This window comes from Typopeltis vanoorti, chromosome 7 (assembly GCF_054136105.1).
Source record: "Typopeltis vanoorti isolate ZY-2024b chromosome 7, IOZ_Tvanoo_1.0, whole genome shotgun sequence".
In the NCBI taxonomy this organism is placed as follows: domain Eukaryota; kingdom Metazoa; phylum Arthropoda; class Arachnida; order Uropygi; family Thelyphonidae; genus Typopeltis; species Typopeltis vanoorti.
The window spans coordinates 65,770,953-65,794,260 of NC_143555.1; the positions used below are offsets into that span (position 1 = coordinate 65,770,953).

General features: G+C 37.5%; 1 protein-coding gene across 5 annotated transcripts in view; it reads right to left on the reverse strand.

Moving 5' to 3' along the window:
• The window catches only part of SCCRO4 (DCN1-like protein SCCRO4), a 264,907-nt gene that overhangs the window by 130,060 nt on the left and 111,539 nt on the right, over positions 1-23,308 (reverse strand). For all 5 annotated transcript variants that reach the window (XM_090395325.1, XM_090395322.1, XM_090395323.1 and 2 more), the window contains one exon: positions 6,536-6,684. In XM_090395325.1, the coding sequence (XP_090251451.1) occupies positions 6,536-6,618 (83 nt within the window). In that variant the 5' untranslated portion in view covers positions 6,619-6,684. The remainder of the gene's footprint in view (positions 1-6,535; positions 6,685-23,308) is intronic.

The following is a 23,308-nucleotide window of genomic DNA, read 5'->3' on the forward strand; positions in this document are numbered from 1 at the left end:
TCTACCCCAGTCTTGAATCCCGCTTTATGTGATGAAACTATTTTCTCCCTCTTTCCAATGTCTTGAGCTGAGGCTTAAATTAAACAATCTAGTCAAAGGCTCTGCCAATAACATATTCTTGTAATATACTATCTAATCTCACAGCTGTATTGACGTCAAAGTTCTCTAATATGCATTGCACCTTCAGTCATCTATCTCCATTTCCAGGTCAGTCCTATTACTCTTGTTTTTGCAATATCATACTTGGATTATATTCCTTTGCAAAGTTATCTCTCAGTAATTCAACTGTTTTGTCTGCTTCAGTATGTTTCAACTAAGGTGCATCATAAATCTCACTGTATGTGAACTGAGTGGTTAGTAAACATATCCATCTCTTAATTATTGTAAAACGAGCTACTCTTTTGCTAAACAGCATAAGTTAGAATTCAGGAATGACACAACTATGACAATAAAAATTAATGCAACATATACAATGGCTATTGTATATTATTATTTGATACCTCCAGGGAATCCAAAGACTCGTCGAGGGAGAGTGTGCCAACAGTATTGAACGATTGACTCCTTTCAACTACTAACTGTGCTCAAACTTGCTTAACTTTTTGTGTGAGCCATTAATAGCAGAGGCTATACCAATTGACCAACCTTTGCTGGCTGAATACAATTTTATTTAACAGTCCTTTAAATAGACACACAAATGCAGTATATACTTAAACATACTTAAGTGACTGTGTATTAAGACTTAAGTGCTAGGAGAACTTCATGTTGGACATTTAATGGAGTATTAACAGCAGAGAAAGGATTAAAAACTATTTTAATTCTTCCAATATTACTTTCCATTCACTGATAGATCTTTAGGGAGTACAAATTAACACTTGAAACACACAAATGCAAGAATACTGAATGAAATATGTAAATATAACACTAAAGTCTTATCTAGGTGGAGCATCCTCTATGGGTAATTAGAAGAAACACACGTATAAACCACAGTGAAAATTATTTCGTTATTTAAAAAAAAAAAAATCCTCTATGGGTGTTTGTAGGAGGCTTATGTTGTAAGTTGAGATTTCTGAGATTAATGTTTCCCAAATTTTGGGAAGTTTCTTCCATCCATATTTATTTAAATTTTATGGATTTCTGAGAGCAGCAACAGATTCCAAAAAGTTTTTCTTTTCTAAATTTACTGTGATGGAGAATGTTCCTCCCCACCCCAGAAGATCATCTGCATGATATCCAATGCATGGTCTGCAAGACCAGACTAACCATAGTCATGAGTGCAGATGCAAATGAACTTAAGCAGCTTAAGATGCACGTTACTTAAGATACTTAAGTAATTCAACTTCAAGAATAACTTAGTTATTCCTTGAATTCCCTCTACAATTTTCATTTTTTGCAGCTCCAGCTTAATGATGATATTCATCCATTTAACACCCACTTGATTTACTCTCCTGACTATAGGTATGCAATCTGCCATTACTTCCTTCAAACACTCCTTTACCGCTTCCCATTTACTATCAACATCCAGCCCTTGCTGTTTCACATGCCATAGCATTGATCCAAGCAATCTCCTAAGCTTGTCATGCTTACCAGGTCTGGAACTGCATAAATTCGATTTCCTTCCTCCCATGTATCCTCTCCTCCTTCCAATCGATGTTTCCACAATTAAAATCTTCCTATAATAATTACCCACCCTCCACTCATTGAGCCTATTTGGTGATGCATACTATCCCCATCATCTCCATTGATCTCAAATTCATATCTCTCAGAGTTTCGGTAACAACATTTCTCCTCTAAAAGGTAAAATCTTGCAGCATTCAAACAATTCAAGCTTCAAATTATTCACAATACCTTAAACACTAATCTCATGCCAGCTATAATAGGTGAGACTAGCTAGTCAATTTCAAGTACATTAAAACACACTCCATACTCTTTCTCTTGCTAAAAAAATATTAACTTCACCTACCTTAATTTTTGATAATACATTCGAAGACACATCGTGGGAGACCCAATCTATCCACACAGCCTATCATACCTCTCCTTGAACCCTTTAACAGACAAAGCACTCACAACTTGCCCTGACAACCCATTCCAATCATTCACAACTCTCCAAGCAAAAAATCTAGTCCTCACACCCCTACTAACCATGCCTTTATTCAACTTCCAGGGATAACTGCCTGTTCTAGTCCCTCTAGCCAAGTGCTGAAATATTTTCCCTACATCTATCCTATAAAACCCTTTAAGCAACTTAAATGTTTCTATCATATCTCCTCTTTTTCTCCTATCAACCAACTTATGCAATCCACACACATCCCTTTATGTATCTTCATATGGACATTCCACAGACCACTTACCATCTTGGTCACTTGCTTCTGAATCTTCTCTACCACTTCCTCATTATCAAGAAACCCAGGAGACAAGACTTGAGCACAGTAATCCAGATGTGGACATATCGAGGCCTAATAAACAGAAATAACAACTTCCTTATCTTTACATATTAATGTGCTCTTCAATAGCCAAGTAATCTTATAGGCTACCTTAGCAATATGGTCTCTAAACTTCAACTCTCTGTCTACCACCACCTGTAAATCTCTAGCTTCATCTATTTCCTGGAGTACAGTGCCATCAGTGTGATACATGGCTTGTGATCTATTTATTTCAAAATGCATAACTTTACATTTCTCGACATTAACCTGTCACCCATTATCTTTTGCCCATACTGAAAGCCTATTTAAATCATCCTGCAAGCTCTCCACATTACCTTGATTAACTATTACTCTATCTAATTTTGAATCATCAGCAAATAACTGAATATTTCCTTTCAGGTTATTTCCTATATCATATAGGAAATATGGTATAGGAAATATCATATTTCCTATATGATATATAGGAAATATGATGTATGCTACATATATAGCTTCCTCAGTTTCCAGAAACTCATATTATTGTTCTTTTTTTTTTAAATGCAACTTCCATCTATGAGAGGTTTTAAATCTATCACACTTTAGTGTCGAGGATGACTTAAGACTAACAAATCTAGAAATCTTGTTCCAGGGATCAAACATGGTACTTTTTCTCTCACCCACATTAAGCAATGAAATTCATCTACTATCTAAATATATTTAGAAAATCTCTCTGTTTGCAGGATAATTCAAACCTACAGCCTATTGGTGGGAGAGTGCAAGCATTATTCACTTAGAATCAGGATACCAGACCACACATGGCTAAATTGCCACTCACAAGATGCATGCAGCTCCTTGGTATGTTCAATGCAGCCGCCTATCAACAGTCAATAGTTAGTATGAAATTAAACATTTTTAATATAAAAAAAATCCATAATTACATGAAATCACCATACACCTGATGACACTATCTGCTATTTTTCCCATACCTGGTGCTACAGTCTCATGTGATCTATGCAGGTCTCCTAAAGACAGCGTTCCTTTTTTCAAATATGCAGGAGTTTATAGAATACCATGCACTTGTGGACTTTCCTACATAGGCCAAACTTCAAGAAGCCTGGAAATTAGAAAGAACATGTTGGAAATGTAAATCAACAGATACCTCAGGTTTGGCGCATCACTTCTCAACTTCTAACCACGCAATAGATTGGGAAAACAGCTCAATGCCATATATAGAGGAATGATTACAGATGCAGCAGTGGTCCTACAAACAGGTACCTGAACAGAAATCAAGGAGCAGTACTGAAAGATATATGGAAAAATCTGATTAATTCATTAAGTATAACGGAATTACAGTATGCCAAAAACGATGTAAAGCGTATTCACAATAATGACTGAAGCATCTCGCTTCATGCATACATTGTCACGCGAGCTGTCAAATTTGGTTGCCTAACCGTTACTAATGGTTTACTGTACTCTTTCGTTTTTTTGTTTTTGTGTTTATTTCAGTATATAAAGACCAAATATGAATAGTCTAAATGACATCCTCTGATGAGATGATCAAATCTGAGACTCTCCATCTTTGTGTGCCCTCTGTTACATACTGTCTGAGGCAGTTATCCCTCAAAAACTCGAGAAGTTCATTTTCTTTACTTCCAGTTGCTATCATCCCAATCTATATTGCCATAATCAAAATCACCCATGATGATCATAATTTTCTATTTGCTTGGCTAATTTGCTTATACATTTCATGGTTACTACCCTCCACTTTACCATGTCTATAACAATAAGTATTTCATTCTATTCACCACTATTTCTCACCATACTGCCTCAAAACCACTGACACTATTTCCCCTTTGTACTTCTACCTTGTATGGACATAACTCTTTTTCTATCATCAATAGCACTATCTTCAGTTCTCGTGAAATATGTCATACCCTTATATCTCTATTCCTGTCAGAATGTCATTCTCATCCAACCATGTCTCACTTATTCCAATAATTTTTGGATGAATGAACTCAATTGATGCAACCATTTCATTTCCTTTGATTCTGATACTTCTAGCATTCATATACTAACATAACAGCTGATTCCTGGATCTATAACAAGTTTCACTGATACCATTTATTAGATGCGACTTTTCCATACCTTCCTCGAACCATTTCTTTTTCTCCTTACTCATTCCAGAACATTCTTCAAATCGAACTGCTTTCTCTACATCCCAGGCCATTACATTCCCTTCTTGTTTACACAAGCATTCACATCCTCTTTGAGCATCTACCTTTCTCACACTGTGTTTCCCCTGTCCATCCCGAGTCTTTTCGTTTTCCTGTTTGTCTTACTTGTTCTCTCATTCTCTACACTAATGCTACCCACTTTTTCAACATTGCTCTCCAACTCTTTCATATCATTTCTTACTCCCTCAGATTCATTCTCTGCACTTATTACTCTCCTTTCCAGCAGCAGCCTCTCCAAATGACTTACACCAAAACCATTCAAATGCAGTCCATCACTTGTACAGTTCAATTAGCCCTCCAAACTCATTCCACACATTAATAAAGTGCACCCTCCCCTTCACACATTTCCACTAACATGCCATTCATATGAAATTGTTCCTATCTTCAATAGTAGTGCTAGGTTTGTTCTTCCAGATGTCAGGGAGTTTGTTCCAGTAGCTGACTTTTCATTGTTCATCTGGTTCCTTGACAAAAAAAAGAGTATTATTTAATCGAGCAATATCCCAGCTATCATGGAATCTCACCATGTTGTCCTGGCATGCACATATCTGGTTTAAGCCTATAGATTACAATATGGTTGGTTGGGCAAGTCCCAAATGCTAGCTTGTCCTTGTTCATTCAGTACTCAGTGTAGATCTAACAGGCTGCACCATGTGAAGATGTGGATTGGACATGAAGTCAGAAGCCCCAGCCAGTTATTCATATTCCTTAAAGGTGATAGGGACTCCCAGTTATCTGGCTTTGACCCTTAAGCAACTATTTACCTTCTCCAACAAAAATTTAATTTTACTTGTTCTAAAGTTTCAACATTAAGAATGCAGCTCACATTTATTTTCCTATTTATTTTCATGTTTTTTTTTTTTTTTTTCATGCCAAATGTTAAGGAGCTATTTAATTTGGTTAAGAACCTGATGATCTGTAATAGATTTATTCAGCTGTATATTATATAACACAGACTTGTGGATTATTTACCTAACAGATAATCAGAAACTGAATGATTATTGATGCATTATTGAAAGTATAAATGCATCAAATTATATTAGTTTTGTTTATGTAAATTCTATAAAACCATTCTTATAAAATTACTTTCAATAATGGTATGTCATTTTATATTATAACAGACAAATTATATTCTTGTTTTAATCCTTTACCCAAATAAGAGAAAACAAAAGTTTGTACATGAAATATCTTCACAAATGAATCATTTGTATATTGAAGCAGACTTTGTCTAAATTGTCCTAGTATCCCGTAATGGATGTATATATTTCTATGCATTATGCAGAGTTGCTATAGTAACCATTTTTCTCCTTTATTGTGGTTTCATCAATGGAAACTAGGGCTATGGAGATACTAAATCCATGCAAGTCATTTTTTATATACGAGGAGCAGAATTTTACTATATTAAGATACTCCAGATCAGATTTTTTCTTGGTTACAAAATATATTATAAGATAGAAATTATATTCTTGTTTAAATCCTGTGATGTTAAGCCAAGCTGCAATGAAGTATAATTGTCTTCTCTTTAATTCTGTGGGACATATTCATTAAGTCACGTGCTTCATTTCATTAAACCCACCAGACGAATTACAAATAGCACTTTAGCCTACATTTATATCTTGTTTCTACGTTCAAGTATAATTTTAGTTTATGTATACCATCTACTATTAAGGTGATAAAGGAATTTAAATGCCTAAAAAACTGAATATGCCTGTGAAAATAACTGATATATGAAATTCTTGCATCTAATTATTAATCAAGCACTGTTAAGCAGTTTACTTGTTCATGCACAAGAGAAAAGATGAGAAGCAATAGGTTATAACTACAGTGTCCACCTAATATATACCAGCAGACCATATTTAAATTCTTATTAAAGAATTAAACTATCAAATAATTTCTCCTTACTTGTGATTCATTCTTGGTCTTTTGCTAGATATTTTTGATTCTTCTTCTAAACCTTCAGACCTCCTGCGCCGTTGGGGAGGCATGACACTAGACGACGGAAAATGTGAATGGACTCCAGTAGTAAAGAATGGTGTCCTGTCTTGAAGAGTCTAAAAAATGAAAACTCTTTCAGGAAACTATCATTGTAGATGTATTGTTTCCAAGTAAAATTAATAAAAAATTTTTAAATATTCTGAATCTCAAAAAAATTCCAATGTTAAATTTAAAATGAAATTTAATTAAATTTTGCTTTTTAGTAGAAGTTAACACATTCTGAATTTTCTAAAAAGGAAAGTCAGCCCATCCCTCTCATTCCTACAAGCTTTGTTCCAATTTTGCTAATGGAGTGCTAATTATTTGTATTAATCTAAAAAAAATATTTTTTTTAAAAAGCATTAGGGAAGTGGAATGAGTGTCAGAATCAGAGTTAGCACATTGTTGGAGTTGACCAAATACTGGTCCTCACCAACTTGTAGATTTTAAGATAATCTTAAGTTTCAAAAATGTAAATCTTTACCTTACCACAATCATTACTCAGCAAAAAAGATCTAGACTTTCCAGTTTAGATCTTTTGCTCTACTCTAAAGAAAAGGCTGATGCAAGATGTAGTTATCCCCCAGTAGCATAAGGTGTATAACATCAGTTAAGGTCACAACAGACGGAAGAAATTGTGAGATGTGTTTGATGAAATGAAAGGAGGGACAAAAAGAAGCAATTTCTCTACTACGTGAGGACAGCTTGCAACAGAAGGTAATTAAACTTTAAAGTGGAACAGCCACCAACTTGGAAAACCAAGGTGCAAACCAGAGGTATAAACAAGTAATTTGTCAAACTACAGAAAATAATGATTTTTTTTTTTTTTTAAACTGGTGCTGGTGCTACTCTTACTCAATGTCAAACCTTACTTACTCCAATTAAGAAACACTAGAAGAAGGTTTACTTCAAATTAGAAAACACATACTCTAAAGAAAACAGAAAACGCGATTTTTTTATATATCTTAAATTCATTAGAAAGCCCATAGATGTTTTCCTACAATGAAAACAATGTCTATTTTTCTGGGAACCCAACAGAATCCAAGAAATAAATGAGGAAGCATTATAGTCAAAAGTATAAAAAACATTCATTCCAGTCATTGATGACTCTACTTTAATGGTAAGACAGTCAATACAACAGTCACATATATATAAATACACAACATTAACAGCAAATGAAGTATGATTTTTATAATAATTAATGTTCAGATAAAGCTCTCTGCTGAAAATGAAAGTATTTGACACTAAAATAATTAAATCTATTTCAAACAGGGGCATATTCATCATCAAAAATGATTTTTAACACTAAGCAGCATTTCCAAACTTCCAGTCCTAAAATCAGAATTCAGTGTAAATGGAAGGATCCAAGAGATTTTCTCCATATGTAGGCAACATGACCACTAACTACTGAAAAATACCTCAATGCCCTAAAGACTTTGAGAAAAGTAAAGTCCTTGAATACAATGTATCTGACTTACGACCATTTATATGATGGCCATCCTGTTAACACGTTTATACATAATAAATAACGGAAAAACTCACGTAGAAATATTATTTAATAGTATAATTTTCGCCTGTGTGTCACAGGCATCTTCAGTACAATACTGAAGATGCCTGTGACACACAAGTGAAAATTATACTATTAAATAATATTTCTACGTGAATTTTTCCGTTATTTATTATGTATAGTTATGTCTACTCACGGTTTACCTCTTTTAAAACTTAACACGTTTATATTTGTACTCACTGGTACAATAAAACTATTGTACTGTTTAGCTTGTGGCTGTGCAGAAAGAATGTTGCGGCTCCAACTCAAAAGGTTTATCTGTGAACTTATAGTACATTTGTACCGTGGGTGGGTTAAGGATTTTTATTTAATATACGTGTGCACGTGCATTTTTATTTATTTATTTTATTTATTTATTTTTTTTTTTTAACAAACTTGCTCTAGAGACCAACCATGGAACTTTTTCAAGTCAGTTTAGGCCTCCAATAAGTGGGGGCAGTGATCTCACACCAGGTGATGAACTCCATCTCCCACCATAGGTGGGAGATGGAGTTCACCACCTGGTGTGAGAACCCATGGTGGGATTCAAACCCACAGTGTGTTTGTTGGAGAGTGGATATGCTAACCACGAAGCCAACAAGACCAGCTTTTCACCATACTGGGTCATATTCATTCATGCTGTCTCTAATTACTCACTATATACATATAGTACATAGTACTGTATTTAATGCAACAATAAAATTTAACTTTGTTTTGCTCATCTGTGCAATTCAGTGCTCAATGAATGAATGGAGGGAGATGTTTTTCACTATAGGTCATTTTCATTCCAGTATTAAGCTACCAATATATACAAGCACTGTTTGTAATTTGTTAATTTAAACATACCAACTGAATATAAAATTGTTCTGAAACAGATATTTTCATATCTAGTCTGGTTTCAATGGAATCACACATCATATGTGGTAGGCCTGCAGGAGGTCAAGTACATCATCAGACAATTTGTTGCAAACATGATAATAGAATTATCATGTTTGCAACATAATAATCCTATTGTGTTGCTAACATGATAATCCTATTGTATATTATTTTTAACTCCAGATATGGAGTCAAAAATATGGAGGGGGAAAAAAGTCAAATGACAACCACTCTGTCTGCTATATGATAACATTAGTTCATTGGCAATTTACTGAGATTGCTACAATTCTTTGTAGAAATGACCAGCAAGGGGAAGGGAGGGGGGGGGGAACTGATTTAGGAATGAAAGCAAAAATAATACAGCATCATAAGAATGGAAAAGTTATTGCTCCATGACATCAGCTATTTTTGAAAGATAAAGACTGAATCTCTGAAGTAGTGAAAGGATCTGCACCAATGAAGATGCAAATAATGATGAAAGAAGACAAGGTCTTATCTTTTTGAAATCCTAAATTAGTAGGCAGGAGAGGAATGTGGTCAGGACTTTAAAGCAAGAAATGGCAGTTTCAGAGGTTCAATAACAGATACAGTGTGCACAACATGAAGGTTATTAAGGAAGCAGCAAGTGCCAATATGAATGCTGCTGTGTATTTTAAGGAGGAGCTTGATCATCTTTCTGGAAGGAAATATTTGCCCGAATAAATATTATGTGCATAAAAGAAGCCTGTCCTGGAAGTGAATGCCTGAATGCATATATATCCATTAAGTAGCAATGAGTATGATATGATTGAAGGCATTTAATACAGATTATGCTGCTTTAGGGAGGAAATGTAGCTGAAATGATCTATAACCCATCATTCAGAAAACCCAAAAGTGTTCAAAAATGTAAGCACACACCCTTCCTGTCTTTTACAGACATAAAAAAAAAAAATACTGTGGTTGACTGGATTTGAGAATTGATTCCTCAATTGTTTCATCCTATCCCATAATTGCCATCAGAAAGATACTATTAAATTTTTATTGCTTTTAGATAATACTCCAGACCATTTACTGCATCTGGATGATATGCATCCTGATGAAGATACTTTCCACTGAATTCTGCCTCACTCCTGCAACCCATGGGACAGGGCATTATTGACTTTAAGGAAATTATTTAACAGATACTTCCTCAGGCTGTTGCTGATAATTGAGTGAATAAACTCTCAAGAAATTTTGGAAAGAATACTATATGAAGTGTCTGGAAGAAGCTGCTCACCTCCAACATACATTAGTATTACATTCTGCAAACTTATGTAACATGATTTCATGCGAGTCTGATTTAACTCACCTCACCCATTAGTCACACTTTATTGCTTATGCATTTACAGTATGTATACACAGTAGGATATTAACATTTTTTAAAGCTCATTTCTGTTAGTTTCATTCACAGATGCATAATTAGAATTCAATATGCAATTATTAATGCAAAGTAATATAATACAGTATAAGAAAAAAAAAATTGGAATTTTGACTTTTCCAATCAAATTATCAAGAAATAATTGAATAGTGCGATTTTTCTTCTCTTCATGAATCTCTTGATAACTGAAACATCATCTATTCTTTTGTTTTTAAGAACCATGATACATTAGGATCAATCTTCTCTAATTGTACCATTCTTGCTGAAACTTCAGATTTCAGCAGGAATGCAAACTATCAGATATTTCAGCATGTTTGAAGATGGCACTACAGAGCTTTATTATTAACATTAAAGTGGCCTATTCTCCCACACATTTTCCATTATACATTCAACATCCTTCACAAAGGCATTTGCAGTTGATGGTGTAAGACTATAATTGGCTTTTCACCTATCTAAACCAGACCTACTTCTGTACGATGTGCCTCCCTTCCATAAAAGAGATACTAAACCTAGGCAAAAGAGTCACAAACCTCGAGCAGCAGCTTAATATCGTGATCGATACCTCCTCCTCCAAAACCAGAAAGTTGGAAACTAAGCTCGAGATGCTCGATGATCAGCACCTGAACGCAAGTGCGCCCGTGCCTGCTAATGAACTTTGTGAACGAATCGCATCATCGGTACATGAGTCGCTCGAGGCCGAAAATAGGAAACTCGATGCTGTTATCCTGCACTTTTCGACAGAAAATGGTAAATCCCTAAAAGAAGACATCGGCAAACTTGCAGGAGAATGCAATTTCGATCCCAGAAACATCGTCAAATGCCATTGTATAGGACACATAAATAAAAGAAATGACGGAACGAACTATCCATGTCTCGTGAAAGTGACCTGCGACTCACCAAGAAACACAACCAAATTTATAACAGCAATAAACAACAAGCTAAAGAACACTTGCCCCCAGTCGCTCATACATGCTCACCTGATTTAACCTTTGCGCAGAGAGAACAAAGATGCCAACTCCGAAAACAACTAAAAGAAAAACACCAAAATGGAGACAACAGTTGGGTAATAGACTACAAACAATCCAAACTAGTACAAAAACCAAGTGACGCCAATAGCTACCAGCATGCAGACACTGCATAGGACCCTTTGGGTCAAACCCATGCCTCACAGAACCTTGCATATCCACTTCACCAACATCCGTGGCTTCAACTCTAACCTCAACAGCATCCACTACCACCAAACCCTACCTAATCTTTTAAACCAAAACTCAAATCTCACCTCCCCCCCCCAACACTATTCATCTCAACCTTCCTAACTATATACTATAACTCCTTTCGACCCAAGGGTGGCGTCTGTGCATATATCCGCTCTGACATACCCTGCCAGAGAACAATTAGCTTGGAATTGCCCGACTTCGACCTTCTTTGGATGAAGATATCCCCCCCCCACTGTCAAATTCATCTGCTGTCTCTATCGCTCTCTTAATACCACTAATCACTCTGAACTCTTCCATTTCCTCTCCATAAAAGTTGATTTTCTCCAGTCCCACTCCCCAAACAGCGAAATCATCCTCTGGGTGTAACACCAATTGGCTTTCCTCTTCCAGTCATACAGATCCTGCAGGCAGAGATGTTGAAACATTTGCAGTCACTAATGACCTCACGCAAATTGTTGAAATCGACCAGAATACCAGATAACATAAACCACTCCCCAAATACCCTAGATCTCTTCCTTAGTAATGACCCCTCCAAATATGCAGCGAATGTAGTAAGCCCCCCCCCCCCCGGGGTAATTCTGACTACAACTTAATGCTTATCTCCTCCCTCATGCAACAATGCCTACACAGTTACTCACACAAGAGTAGTTTGGCATTATAATAGTGCCAAATGGGGCAGTCTCCGAGACTATGCTTCATTCCCATGGTTAGACTATTGATTTCCGGTCCTCCAGTCCATACATATGCACCGAACGCATCACCAAAGTGATCCTCACTGGCATGATAGCATATATTCCCCACACTACTCAGACCTGCTGTCCCCCTAACTAAACCCTGGCTCTCCAAAAAATGTGCCAAGGCTGTACAAATGAAAAATCAGGCATACCACAACTGGCTCAAATCAAGAACCCCATCCTCATTCAATGCCTACACTGAAGCCCGAAACAAATGCAAGAAAACTATCAATACAGCGGTGCCTTGGTTAACGACGGTAATCCGTTCCAGGATTACTGTCATTAACCAAAACCGTTGTTATCCAAGGTGCGATTCCCCATAAGATTTAATTGAAACTTGATTAATTTGTTTCAGCTCCTCCCCACAACCATAGTACATATTAAAAATGCAAATAAAACTCATTTAAAATGTCATAAAAATTAACATTAATAAAATGAATTGTTCATGAAAACAGTTTTTAATTATCAATCATCACCAGGACAACTGGGCTCACTTCAGGGTTTTTTGACAAATGGAACTGTAAAAAACATATCTAGGGTTGTTTGCTTCTGCCTCTTTTTTTAAAATGTTTCTGAAAAACTGCATGGACTTTTCATTAAATAGATCTGCAGTTCTGATAACCTCAGATTTGTTTGGATTCCATTTCATAGCAACATTTTGCACTTTCTCCCACTTTGCCAAAACATTTTTGATTTCAGCAATCGTAATTTGTTCTTTCTCTCCATCCTCATCTTCAGATGAAATTTCCTTTTTCTTCACACTGCTGCTTGAAAAGTTCTTTTAGCTCATCGGTAGACAGTTCTCGGTCATGCATCTCCAATAATTCTTCAACATCTTCTAAGTTAAGATCACGAGCAGTTGCCACAATATCCTTTACCAATTTGTGTCCTTCATCTGAAGTTTCTTCATTACCAAAGGAAGGACACAGTTTCCTCTATGCTGCTTTGAGATATTTCATTGTTACTTCTTGCCAAGCCTTTACAATTAGCCTAATTGCTATGACAATGTTAAATTCTTTCTTCCAAAATTTTCTTAGGGGATATGTTGATAGCCTCATATATTTCAAAGCACCAGGTAAAAAGTGCCCTTGTGTAAAGTTTTTTAAAATTTGCAATTATCAGCTGATCCATAGGTTGAATCAGAGATGTAGTCTTGGGAGGAAGAAAAATCACCTTGATAAAATCTAATTCCTCTGGTAACTCTTCTTGCATGCTCTTGGATGACCAGGTGCATTATCCAAGGTTAAAATGGCTTTTAGAGGCAGATTGTTTTGCTCAAGATAGGCTTTGACAGTTGGTCCAAACACTTCACGAATCCAGTCTCTAAATTCTATTCTTGTGACCCAGGCTTTGCTGTTAGACTTCCTCAAAATACAGAGATTGGATTTAGAGAAATTGAACTTTTTGAATGCTCGGGGATTCTCTGAGTGGTAGATTAACATTGGTTTTACATTGCAGTCTCCACTTGCATTTGCTGCTAAAAGCAATGTTAACCTATCATTCATTGGTTTATGCAAAGGAAGTGTTTTTTCTTCTTTTGTGATAAATGTCCTGTTGGGCATTTTCTTCCAAAATAACCCAGTCTCATCACAATTGAAGACTTGTTGAGGTAGGTATTCTCTTTCTATAATTCTTGTAAAGCTATTGACAAATTTATCTGCTGCTGCTTTGTCAGCACTAGCTGCCTCTCTGTGTCTGACCACACTATGAATTCCTGTTCTTTTTTTAAAGTTGTCAAACCAACCTCTGCTACCTTTGAAATCATCATCATCTACCTCAGAACTTGATCCCAAAGTCTTGTTTTTCAAATCTTGATAAATCTGTTTAGCTTTCTAACAGATTGCATTTTGAGATGTGGTATCACCTGCCATTTCTCTTTCTTTGATTCAAATTAGTAATACATTTTCCATTTGCTCAAAAAGAAGCCCTCTGACATTCAACCTTGAAGTTCCCTTATCAACCTAAGCTACCATAAGTTTTTCTTTCTTAGCCAAAATGGTTGATATTGTAGACTGACTGGTTTCATATATTTGAGCTAACTGCATAACTTCCACACCTTCATGATGTTTTGCTATTATTTCTTTCTTCTGTTCAATAGAGAAAAATTTTCTTCCCCCCCCCCCACCCTCACTAGCTTTCTTTTTGGGACCCATTTTGTCACAAAGTAAAAAAATTCACTCTATAAAAAAAAGATATGCAAAATACGGTATTATTACAAATTGTACAACACTAAGACAAGGAATACAAAGAACATATCGTCACCTGAAAATAAAAGTAAAAGTTCAAAAAAAAAACTTTTTGAAATAAAAGTTAACAGTTAAATTTGAAACCTGCAATTTTTTAAACTTAGTGCATTTCGCTTGTAAGGTGATGATATTAGATACAGCACTTACCGTAACATACACTGATTAACGGCTTATAGATACGATTATTATACAGATGAGATATGATTTTGCCTTTTGATGGCTAATGAACAGTGACATGCACCCGCCAATTTATTGTCTATATGAACCAACACAAAAAATAAATGCTTAAATACTCATTTTCAACATAAAATGCATTTATAACCACAAATTTTAAAATAAAGCACAGTACACTACAAGAAAAGAAACAATAATTGGAAAATGTAAACAGCTGGCGATGATGGGTCAAATGTATCTGAGCTTCACAGCTATGCCACGTGGCTGTTCTCTATTCGACAATGTCTTCCTGCGCATGACTGAGTGCGATCGGAAAATTCCGGTTTTTTAGATCGGATAGAGGTTCACATAATCGAGAGTCATTAACCAAAGCCTGTTTCATTAACCAAGAGATTTTTTTCTTACAGCCACTTGTCGTTAACCAAGTATGTCGTTATTTGAGGCCGCTGTTAACCAAGGCACCACTGTACTTCTAAAACAGATTTTGAATGGGGAAAAAAGCAGGAAGCTTGCAGCCTGTCCAAATGGCAGCTGTGCCTTTTGGTCCCTTGCCAAGGCAATTGGCTGTAACTTTTGCCCTACACTATTTCCGCCTCTATCATACGTCGCAGCTAGAGGGATTCGTAGTCGTTTGCGAGAGCTCCTGATAAGGTAAGTGTTATTTTAAGTTATCGTTGATAAATTTCAGGTCGTGAGTGTGATATTTTTGTCAAACTTCAGAATGAAGAAAATAGTGATGTGACAAGAAATGGCGAGGTTGTACCAGAGAACTGTGAGGGCGTGAATGTAGAAAGTGTGAATGATGGTATTAATTCAGAGCAAATTAATGGTTTTCCAGAGAGTAAAAAAGATGAGATAAATGCAATGAGTGAGATCGCATTGTTGAGCGGAACGATACAAAGGGCAAAGCAGCAGCTAGAGCGTATGAACAAAAGTCGACTGAGTGTACCAGCCAATAATAAAAAAGTATGATAGGAAAAATAAGCGCATGAGTGTGAACATAAACAAAATGAAGGAGAGAGTGGTGTATGGAGACTCGTTAGTATGAGGTGTGTTACTAGAGGACTTGGCAAAATCGTACCAACCTGGTGCGACCATAAAGGATGTAACTGAGTCTATTAGAGCAAAAGGAAAGGGTGAAAGAAATGATTGTTGTGGCAGGTATACGAATGATTTCAAAGGAGATAAAATGGAAATGATAGAGGACCTGAATGAATTGTTTGAGGTAGCAAAAGAAAAGAGTGAGAGAGTTAGGATGACTAGTCTTTTGCCACGGTATGACATTGAAGTGTTTAAGAGGAGGGCCATAATTGCAAATGACTTTATGGTGTGGGTTATGTATGATGAGTGGTGTGGAATTTGTGGAAGTGTGGAGTGACTTCGATGGGTGAAAGTATCTATATAAGATGGATGGCTTGCATTTGAATGGATACGGTGTAAGGAGACTTGAAAAAGTGTTGCTGAATGTAGTGGATGTGCAAAATCAGGGAAATTAGATTTATTAGGGGGGAGAGGGTAGATATACAGACCTTAGGGAGGCAGTTGAATGTATGAATGAGTATAATATGCCCGATCAAATAAGGACAGCTAATCAGAATGGGATAGTTAATATAAGGCATCAAGGTAGGGATGGGAGCTAATAAGGGTCTTAAATTCCTGTACACTAATGCTAGGAGCATTAGGAAGAAAAAGAAGGAAGAGTTTTTGGCCATGGTTGGCACTTCCAAATCACAGGTTATTGGCATTAGTGAATCATGGCTGACTGTAGATGATACAGCTAGTGGGATTGAATGTGATGGGTATAGTGTGTTCAGGAATGACAGGGAAAATAAAATGGGAGGGAGGAGTATTGTTGATGATAGCTGATGAGCTGCAGCCAAGGAGAACAGAAGTTGAATTGCGGGATAGAGAAAAGAGCACATTTGAGGACATTTGGTGTGAAATAGTGGCAAGCAGAACAAAATATACAATTGGGTGCTGCTATAGACCAGGTGATAGAAAAGATGGTGGAGACAGTATGCACAAGCAAATAGAAGAAATGAGTGGAAGGAGGGTAATTATTATGGGAGATTTCAACTATGGTCGCATTGATGGGAGTGAGGAGAGGACACAAGGAAGGAATTGGATTTTATGCGGTTATGAAGGGATAACAATCTGCAACAGCATGTAATGGAAAATACTAGGGGTCAGAGAGTGCGTGACTTAGTAATTACATCTGACGATTTGGCTGTAACAAATATGACCACATTGCCACCAACTGGTGAGAGTGATCATAGGGTCATGACTTGGGAGGTGGCTAAAGGTGTGGAATTTACAATTAAGTTCGTAAATTCCACACCTTTAGCCACCTCACAGCCCGATAATTCCACATGTACCCACACAGGGTACATGTGGAATTATCAGGCTGGAAAGTATGACAAGCTTAGGAGTTTGATTGGTTCAGTGCCATGGCATGTACAACTGCAAGGACTAGAAGTTGATAGTGTATGGGAGGCAGTTAAGAAGTGTTTGCATGAAGCAATGGCTGACTGTATACCTAGAGTCTGAATAATAAATCAAGTAGGGGTTAAATGGATGAATAATACCTTTAAGTTTGAGCTGCAAAAAAAAGAAACAACTATAGAGGGAATTTAAGGAGAAAGGTGACCGGCAGGCACATGAATGGTATAAAGCGCAGCCCAGAAGGGTAACGAGTGTGGTAAGAAAAGCAAAAAAAGGATTACGAAAGAACATTGGCCATTCAGGCTAAAGAGAATCCTAAACAGTTTTTTCAATATGTTGCAAGTAAAAGGAAAAATGTATATGGCAGAATGATTTTAAAGAATGCCGATGGTAGGGAGGTAACTGAATCAGTTGATATAGTTGAGTTACTGAGTGAGCACTTTGCAAGAATATATCATCCATGTGGTGATGACATTGCAGAAACGAATAAAGCAGTAGATTATTGATGAGATCGCGATTTTTCATGATCAGGCAAACATGTGTAGTGTTCGTGCAAGCTCTTGATAAGATAAGTATTATTTTCAGTTATCGATGATAAAATTACTTAATATTGCGTAGTTTTGTTTGCCTTGCGTATTTTAGTGCGTCTGTTTCTGTGTTTTTGGGGTGTTATAACTTATTATTTGATAAAACACGTTGCAAATAATTATGGCACCTGTACGAAGGAAAATGGCGTCCAGTAATGATGGTTCACCATCTTTATCAAAGAACGGTAGTATAAAAGAAATGAGTCAGTGTACTAGCTGTGAAATGTACACTTTGCGGAGTGCGGTCGGAGTGTGGATAGATGATAATAAAGGATTGAATGTGTGTAGAAAATGTAGGGAGAATGAGGAATTGAAGTGTATTTCGGATCGTGAGTGTGATATTTTTGTCAAACTTCAGAATGAAGAAAATAGCGATATGACAAGAAACGGCAAGGTTGTACATGAGAATTATGAGAGTGTGAATGTAGAAAGTGTGAATGATAGTATTAGTATTAATGGTTTCTCAGAGAATAAAAAAGGTGAGATAGATGCATTAAGTGAGATCGCGTTGTTGAATGGTGCGATAGAAAGGGCAAAACAGCAGCTAGAGTGCATGAACAAAAGTCGACTGAATGAACCAACCAATAATAAAAGGTATGACAGGAAAAATAGACGTATGAATGTGAACATGAACAAAATGAAGGATAGAGTGCTGTATGGAGACTCGTTAGTACGAGGTGTGTTAGTAGAGGATTTGACAAAATCGTACCAACCTGGTGCGACCATAAAGGATGTAACTGAGTCTATTAGAGAGCAAAAGGAAAGGGTGAAAGAAATGATTGTTGTGGCAGGTACGAAAGATTTGAAAGGAGATAAAATGGAAATGATAGAAGACCTGAATGAATTGTTTGAGGTAGCAAAAGAAAAGAGTGAGAGAGTTAGAATGATTAGTGTTTTGCCACAGTATGAACAGTGAAATGTTTAAAAGGAGGGCCATAATTGCGAATGACTTTATGCATGGGTTATGTATGATGAGTGGTGTGGAATTTGTGGACGTGTGGAGTGAGTTTGATGGGCGAAAGGATCTATATAAGATGGATGGCTTGCATTTGAATGGTTATGGTGTAAGAAGACTTGAGAAAGTGTTGCTGAATGTAGTGGATGTGCAAATTCAGGGAAACTAGATTTGTTAAGGGGGGGGGGTAGATATACAGTACTTAGGGAGGCAGTTGAATGTAAGAATGAATATAATATGCTAGAGCAAATAAGGACAACAAACCAGAGTGGGATAGTTAATATAAGGCATCAAGGTAGGGTTGGGGCTAATGGTGGTCTTAAATTCATGTACACTAATACTAGGAGTATTAGGAACAAGAAGGAAGAATTTTTGGCCATGGTTGGCACTTCCAGACCATAGGTTATTGGTATTAGTGAAACATGGCTGACTGTAGATGATATAGCTAGTGGGATTGAATGTGATGGGTATAGTGTGTTCAGGAATGACAGAGAGAATAAAATGGGGGGAGGAGTATTATTGATGATAGCTGATGAGCTACAGCCAAGGAGAATAGAAGTTGAATTGCAGGATAGAGAAAAGAGCACATTTGAGGCCATTTGGTGTGAGAGTGTGGCTAGCAGAACTAACTATACAATTGGGTGCTGCTATAGACAAGGTGATGGAAAAGATGGTGGTGACAGTATGCACAAGCAAATAGAAGAATTGAGCGGAAGGAGGGTGATTATTATGGGAGATTTCAACTATGGTCGCATTGATTGGAGTGAGGAGAGGACACACGGGAGGAGGGAATTGGATTTTATGCGGTTATTAAGGGATAACCATCTGCGACAGCATGTATGGAAAATACTAAGGGTCAGAGAGTGCTTGACCTAGTAATTACATCTGAGGATTTGGCTGTAACAAATATGACCACATTGCCACCAATTGGTGAGAGTGATCATAGGGTCTTGACTTTATTTTGTGGAATTTTCAATTAAGACAGAGTACATGTGGAATTATCGGGCTGGAAAGTATGACAAGCTTAGGGGATGGATTGGTTCAGAGGCATGGCATGTACAACTGCAAGGACTAGAAGTTGATAGTGCATGGGAGGCAGTTAAGAAGTGTTTGCATGAAGCAATGGCTGACTGTATACCTAGAGTCCGAATAATAAATCAAGTAGGGGTTAAATGGATGAATAACACCGTTAAGCTTGAGCTGCAAAAAAAGAAACAACTATGGAGGGAATTTAAGGAGAAAAGTGACCAGCTGGCACATGAACGGTATAAAGTGCAGGCCAGAAGGGTGACGAGCGTGGTAAGAAAAGCAAAAAAGGATTACGAAAGAACATTGGCCATGCAGGCTAAAGAGAATCCTAAACAGTTTTTTTAGATATGTAGCAAGTAAAAGGAAAAATGTACATGGCAGAATGATTTTAAAGAATGCCAATGGTAGGGAGGTAACTGAATCAGTTGAGATAGTTGAGTTACTGAGTGAGCACTTTGCAAGAATATATCATCCAGGTGGTGACATTGCAGAAACGAATAAACCAGTAGATTATACGGGAATTGTGGTGAATGAAGTGAAGGTGAGTAGTCTATTGCATAACCTCAATGTCAATACATCTGTGGGATTGGATGGTATACCAGCTCGTGTAGTACGAGAAGCAGCTAATGAATTGTCAGTACCCTTGACCATTTTGTTTAATTTGAGTCTCGGGTCTGGGTTAGTCTCGAGCGGGTTGAAGGAGGGGAAAATAGTTCCTCTGCATAAAGGAGTTTCAAGACTGCTGTTGTAAATTACCGACTGATTAGCATATCAGGAATCATTGTCAAGGTCTTAGAGAAATTAGTCAAGAAAAATACAGGATTGGATAGATGAAAATGGGATATTGTATGGGGGACAACATGGTTTTGTGAAGAGTAGATCATGCCTCAGTAACTTGCTCACGTTTTATAACACAGTGACGGCTGAACTGGATAGGGGTAGTGGGTTTACAGTGATACTACTAGACCTTGCCAAGGCCTTTGATAGGATACCACATGGAACCCTAATCAGTAAACTGGAGCAGATGGGGATGGATATAGGTTTGGTGAGATGGATAGGAGGGTGGTTGAAGGAGAGATACCAGAGAGTGATTTATTCAGGAGTGGAGTCAAAAAGACGTCTTGTGACTAGTGGTGTACCGCAGGGCTCTGTTCTTGGACCACTCCTTTTCAATTTGTTCATCAATGATATAGGAAAGGATCTGAGAGGAAGTGTTCACTTGTGTGCTGATGATGCAAAGTTGGGTAGAGCAATTGCGAGTGCACAGGATGTCAAAATTTTATAGGATGATTTGGATAGTTTGGAAGACTGGGCTAGGAAAAATGGATGTCGATTTAATGTGGCAAAGTGTAAGGTTATGCATTTTGGGGTGAAAAGAATAGCAGCAGTATATCACATTTGTGGAACCGTACTCCAGGAGATTGATGAGGCCAGGGATTTGGGAGTATTGGTGGATAGGCAATTGAAGTTAAGGGGTACATTGCAAAAGTGGCTAAATCAGCTTCTGATCAGCTCTAAATCAGCTTGGCTTCTGAAAAATACTTTAACATGCAGAGACAAACAAGTTATTGTTCCTCTGTATCGAGCCTTGATAAAACCCCATCTGGACTACTGTGCGCAGTTATGGTTACTACCCAGTTACTACCTCCCCATCACGAAGAAACCGGTGAGGATCCAGAGACGAGTGACCAAGATGATAGCAGGTCTGTGGAATGAACCTTTTGAGAATAGGTTGAAGATTTGTGGGTTGCAAAAATTGGTCGATAGGCGGAAAATGGGTGATATGATTGAGACATTCAAATTACTGTAGGGTTTCTATAAGATTAATCCAGAAGATATTTTTGAAAATAGGACTGGTGGTGGGAGGACTAGGGGCCATGCATGGAAGCTGGGTAAGAACGTGGTTAACAAGGGTGTTAGAGCTAGGTTTTTTACTTAGAGTGTGGTGAATAGGTGGAATAAGCTGCCATCACACTTTGCCTCCAATGCACACATAACTGACAATGGCAAATGCCCTCCAGTCATTCCAACTGCCCAACATACAATGCTCCCCTACATCCTTTTGCCAAAAAGTCATCACAAATCTGTTGTCTAAATTAGACAAAAAAGTCTCTTGACCCAGACGGAATTCCTCCAATTATCCTGAAGGCCTGTGCATCTGAACTGACTCCTATCCTATGTCACCTGTACACACTCACTTACTCCACCAATATATATCCCAAAACCTGGAAACTGGCCTATATTCAAACCATTCCTAAAAAGGGTGACGAATCACTACCATCTAACTAATGACCTATCGCACTCACTTCAGTCCTATTAAAAGTAATGGAGAAAATCTTCAACTCTCAAATCCAAATCTACCTTGAAGGTACCCGGCTACTAAGCGACCACCAGTACGGATTCTGCCAAAGCCGTTCAACAGGAGATCTACTCTCATATATCACCCATCACTGGACAAACGCTATGGAGAAATTTGGCGAATCCCAAGTAGTTGCACTTGATAATCTCCAAAGCCTTTGACCAAGTCTGGCACAAAGGCTTACTAAGTAAACTCCCATCATTTGGACAGCCTCAGGACTTCTGCAGATGGATTACCAGCTTCTTGTCTGGACACACTATGTGTGATGGTAGACAGCTCCCTATCCTCTCACCATCCAACCAATGCTGGGGTCCCCTCAAGGCTCAGTTCTCTCACCAACTCTCTTCCTTCTATATATCAATGACCTACTTCAGTTTGCCTCTAACTCAATACACAGTTTTGCAGATGACAACAAACTACATTCCTCCCTTTCATTTGACAAATCCTACCCTACACAACTCACTTCAACCCACAGAACAACAACCATATCTGCCCTTAATTCCAACCTACAAGCCATCCTCCGATGGGGCTCAGACAACCTTGTCAACTTCAATGCTAGTAAAACCCAGTTCTGTCTCATTTCTCACAAAAAAAGAACCATTTTCCTAGCACTGTTTTCGATAACACTCAAATTCACAGACAAGACGAAATTTCTCTTCTCGGAATTACCTTGACATCAAGCCTCTCCTGGCATAAATACATCACAACCTCAACCTCCAAAAAACTAGGTTTTCTCTTTTGCTCAAGATGCTACTTCACCTCTAAACAGCTGTTAACACTACACAAGTCCAAATCTGCCCTGCTCTTGAATACTGCTCTCACATCTGGAGTGGGGCTCCAAAAAAGCTCCCTCAAAATGCTTGACTCAATACAGAGGAGAGCAATTAGACTAAGAAATGTCCCATCCCTCACCAACTCACTCCCCCCACTTTCACATAGATGCTTGGTCTCTGCAATCTGTAAATTCTATAATTACTTTCACAGGAAAGGTTCATCTGAAACAGCATCAATAATTTCCTCCACCCTGTACCAAGCCCATTGGAACACATACAGCTGCCGCCCAAGATCCTTTTACAGTACACCTTGAAACCCATAGAACAAGTTTCTTCTCCTCCTCATTCATCCCTGCTACTGCAGTAC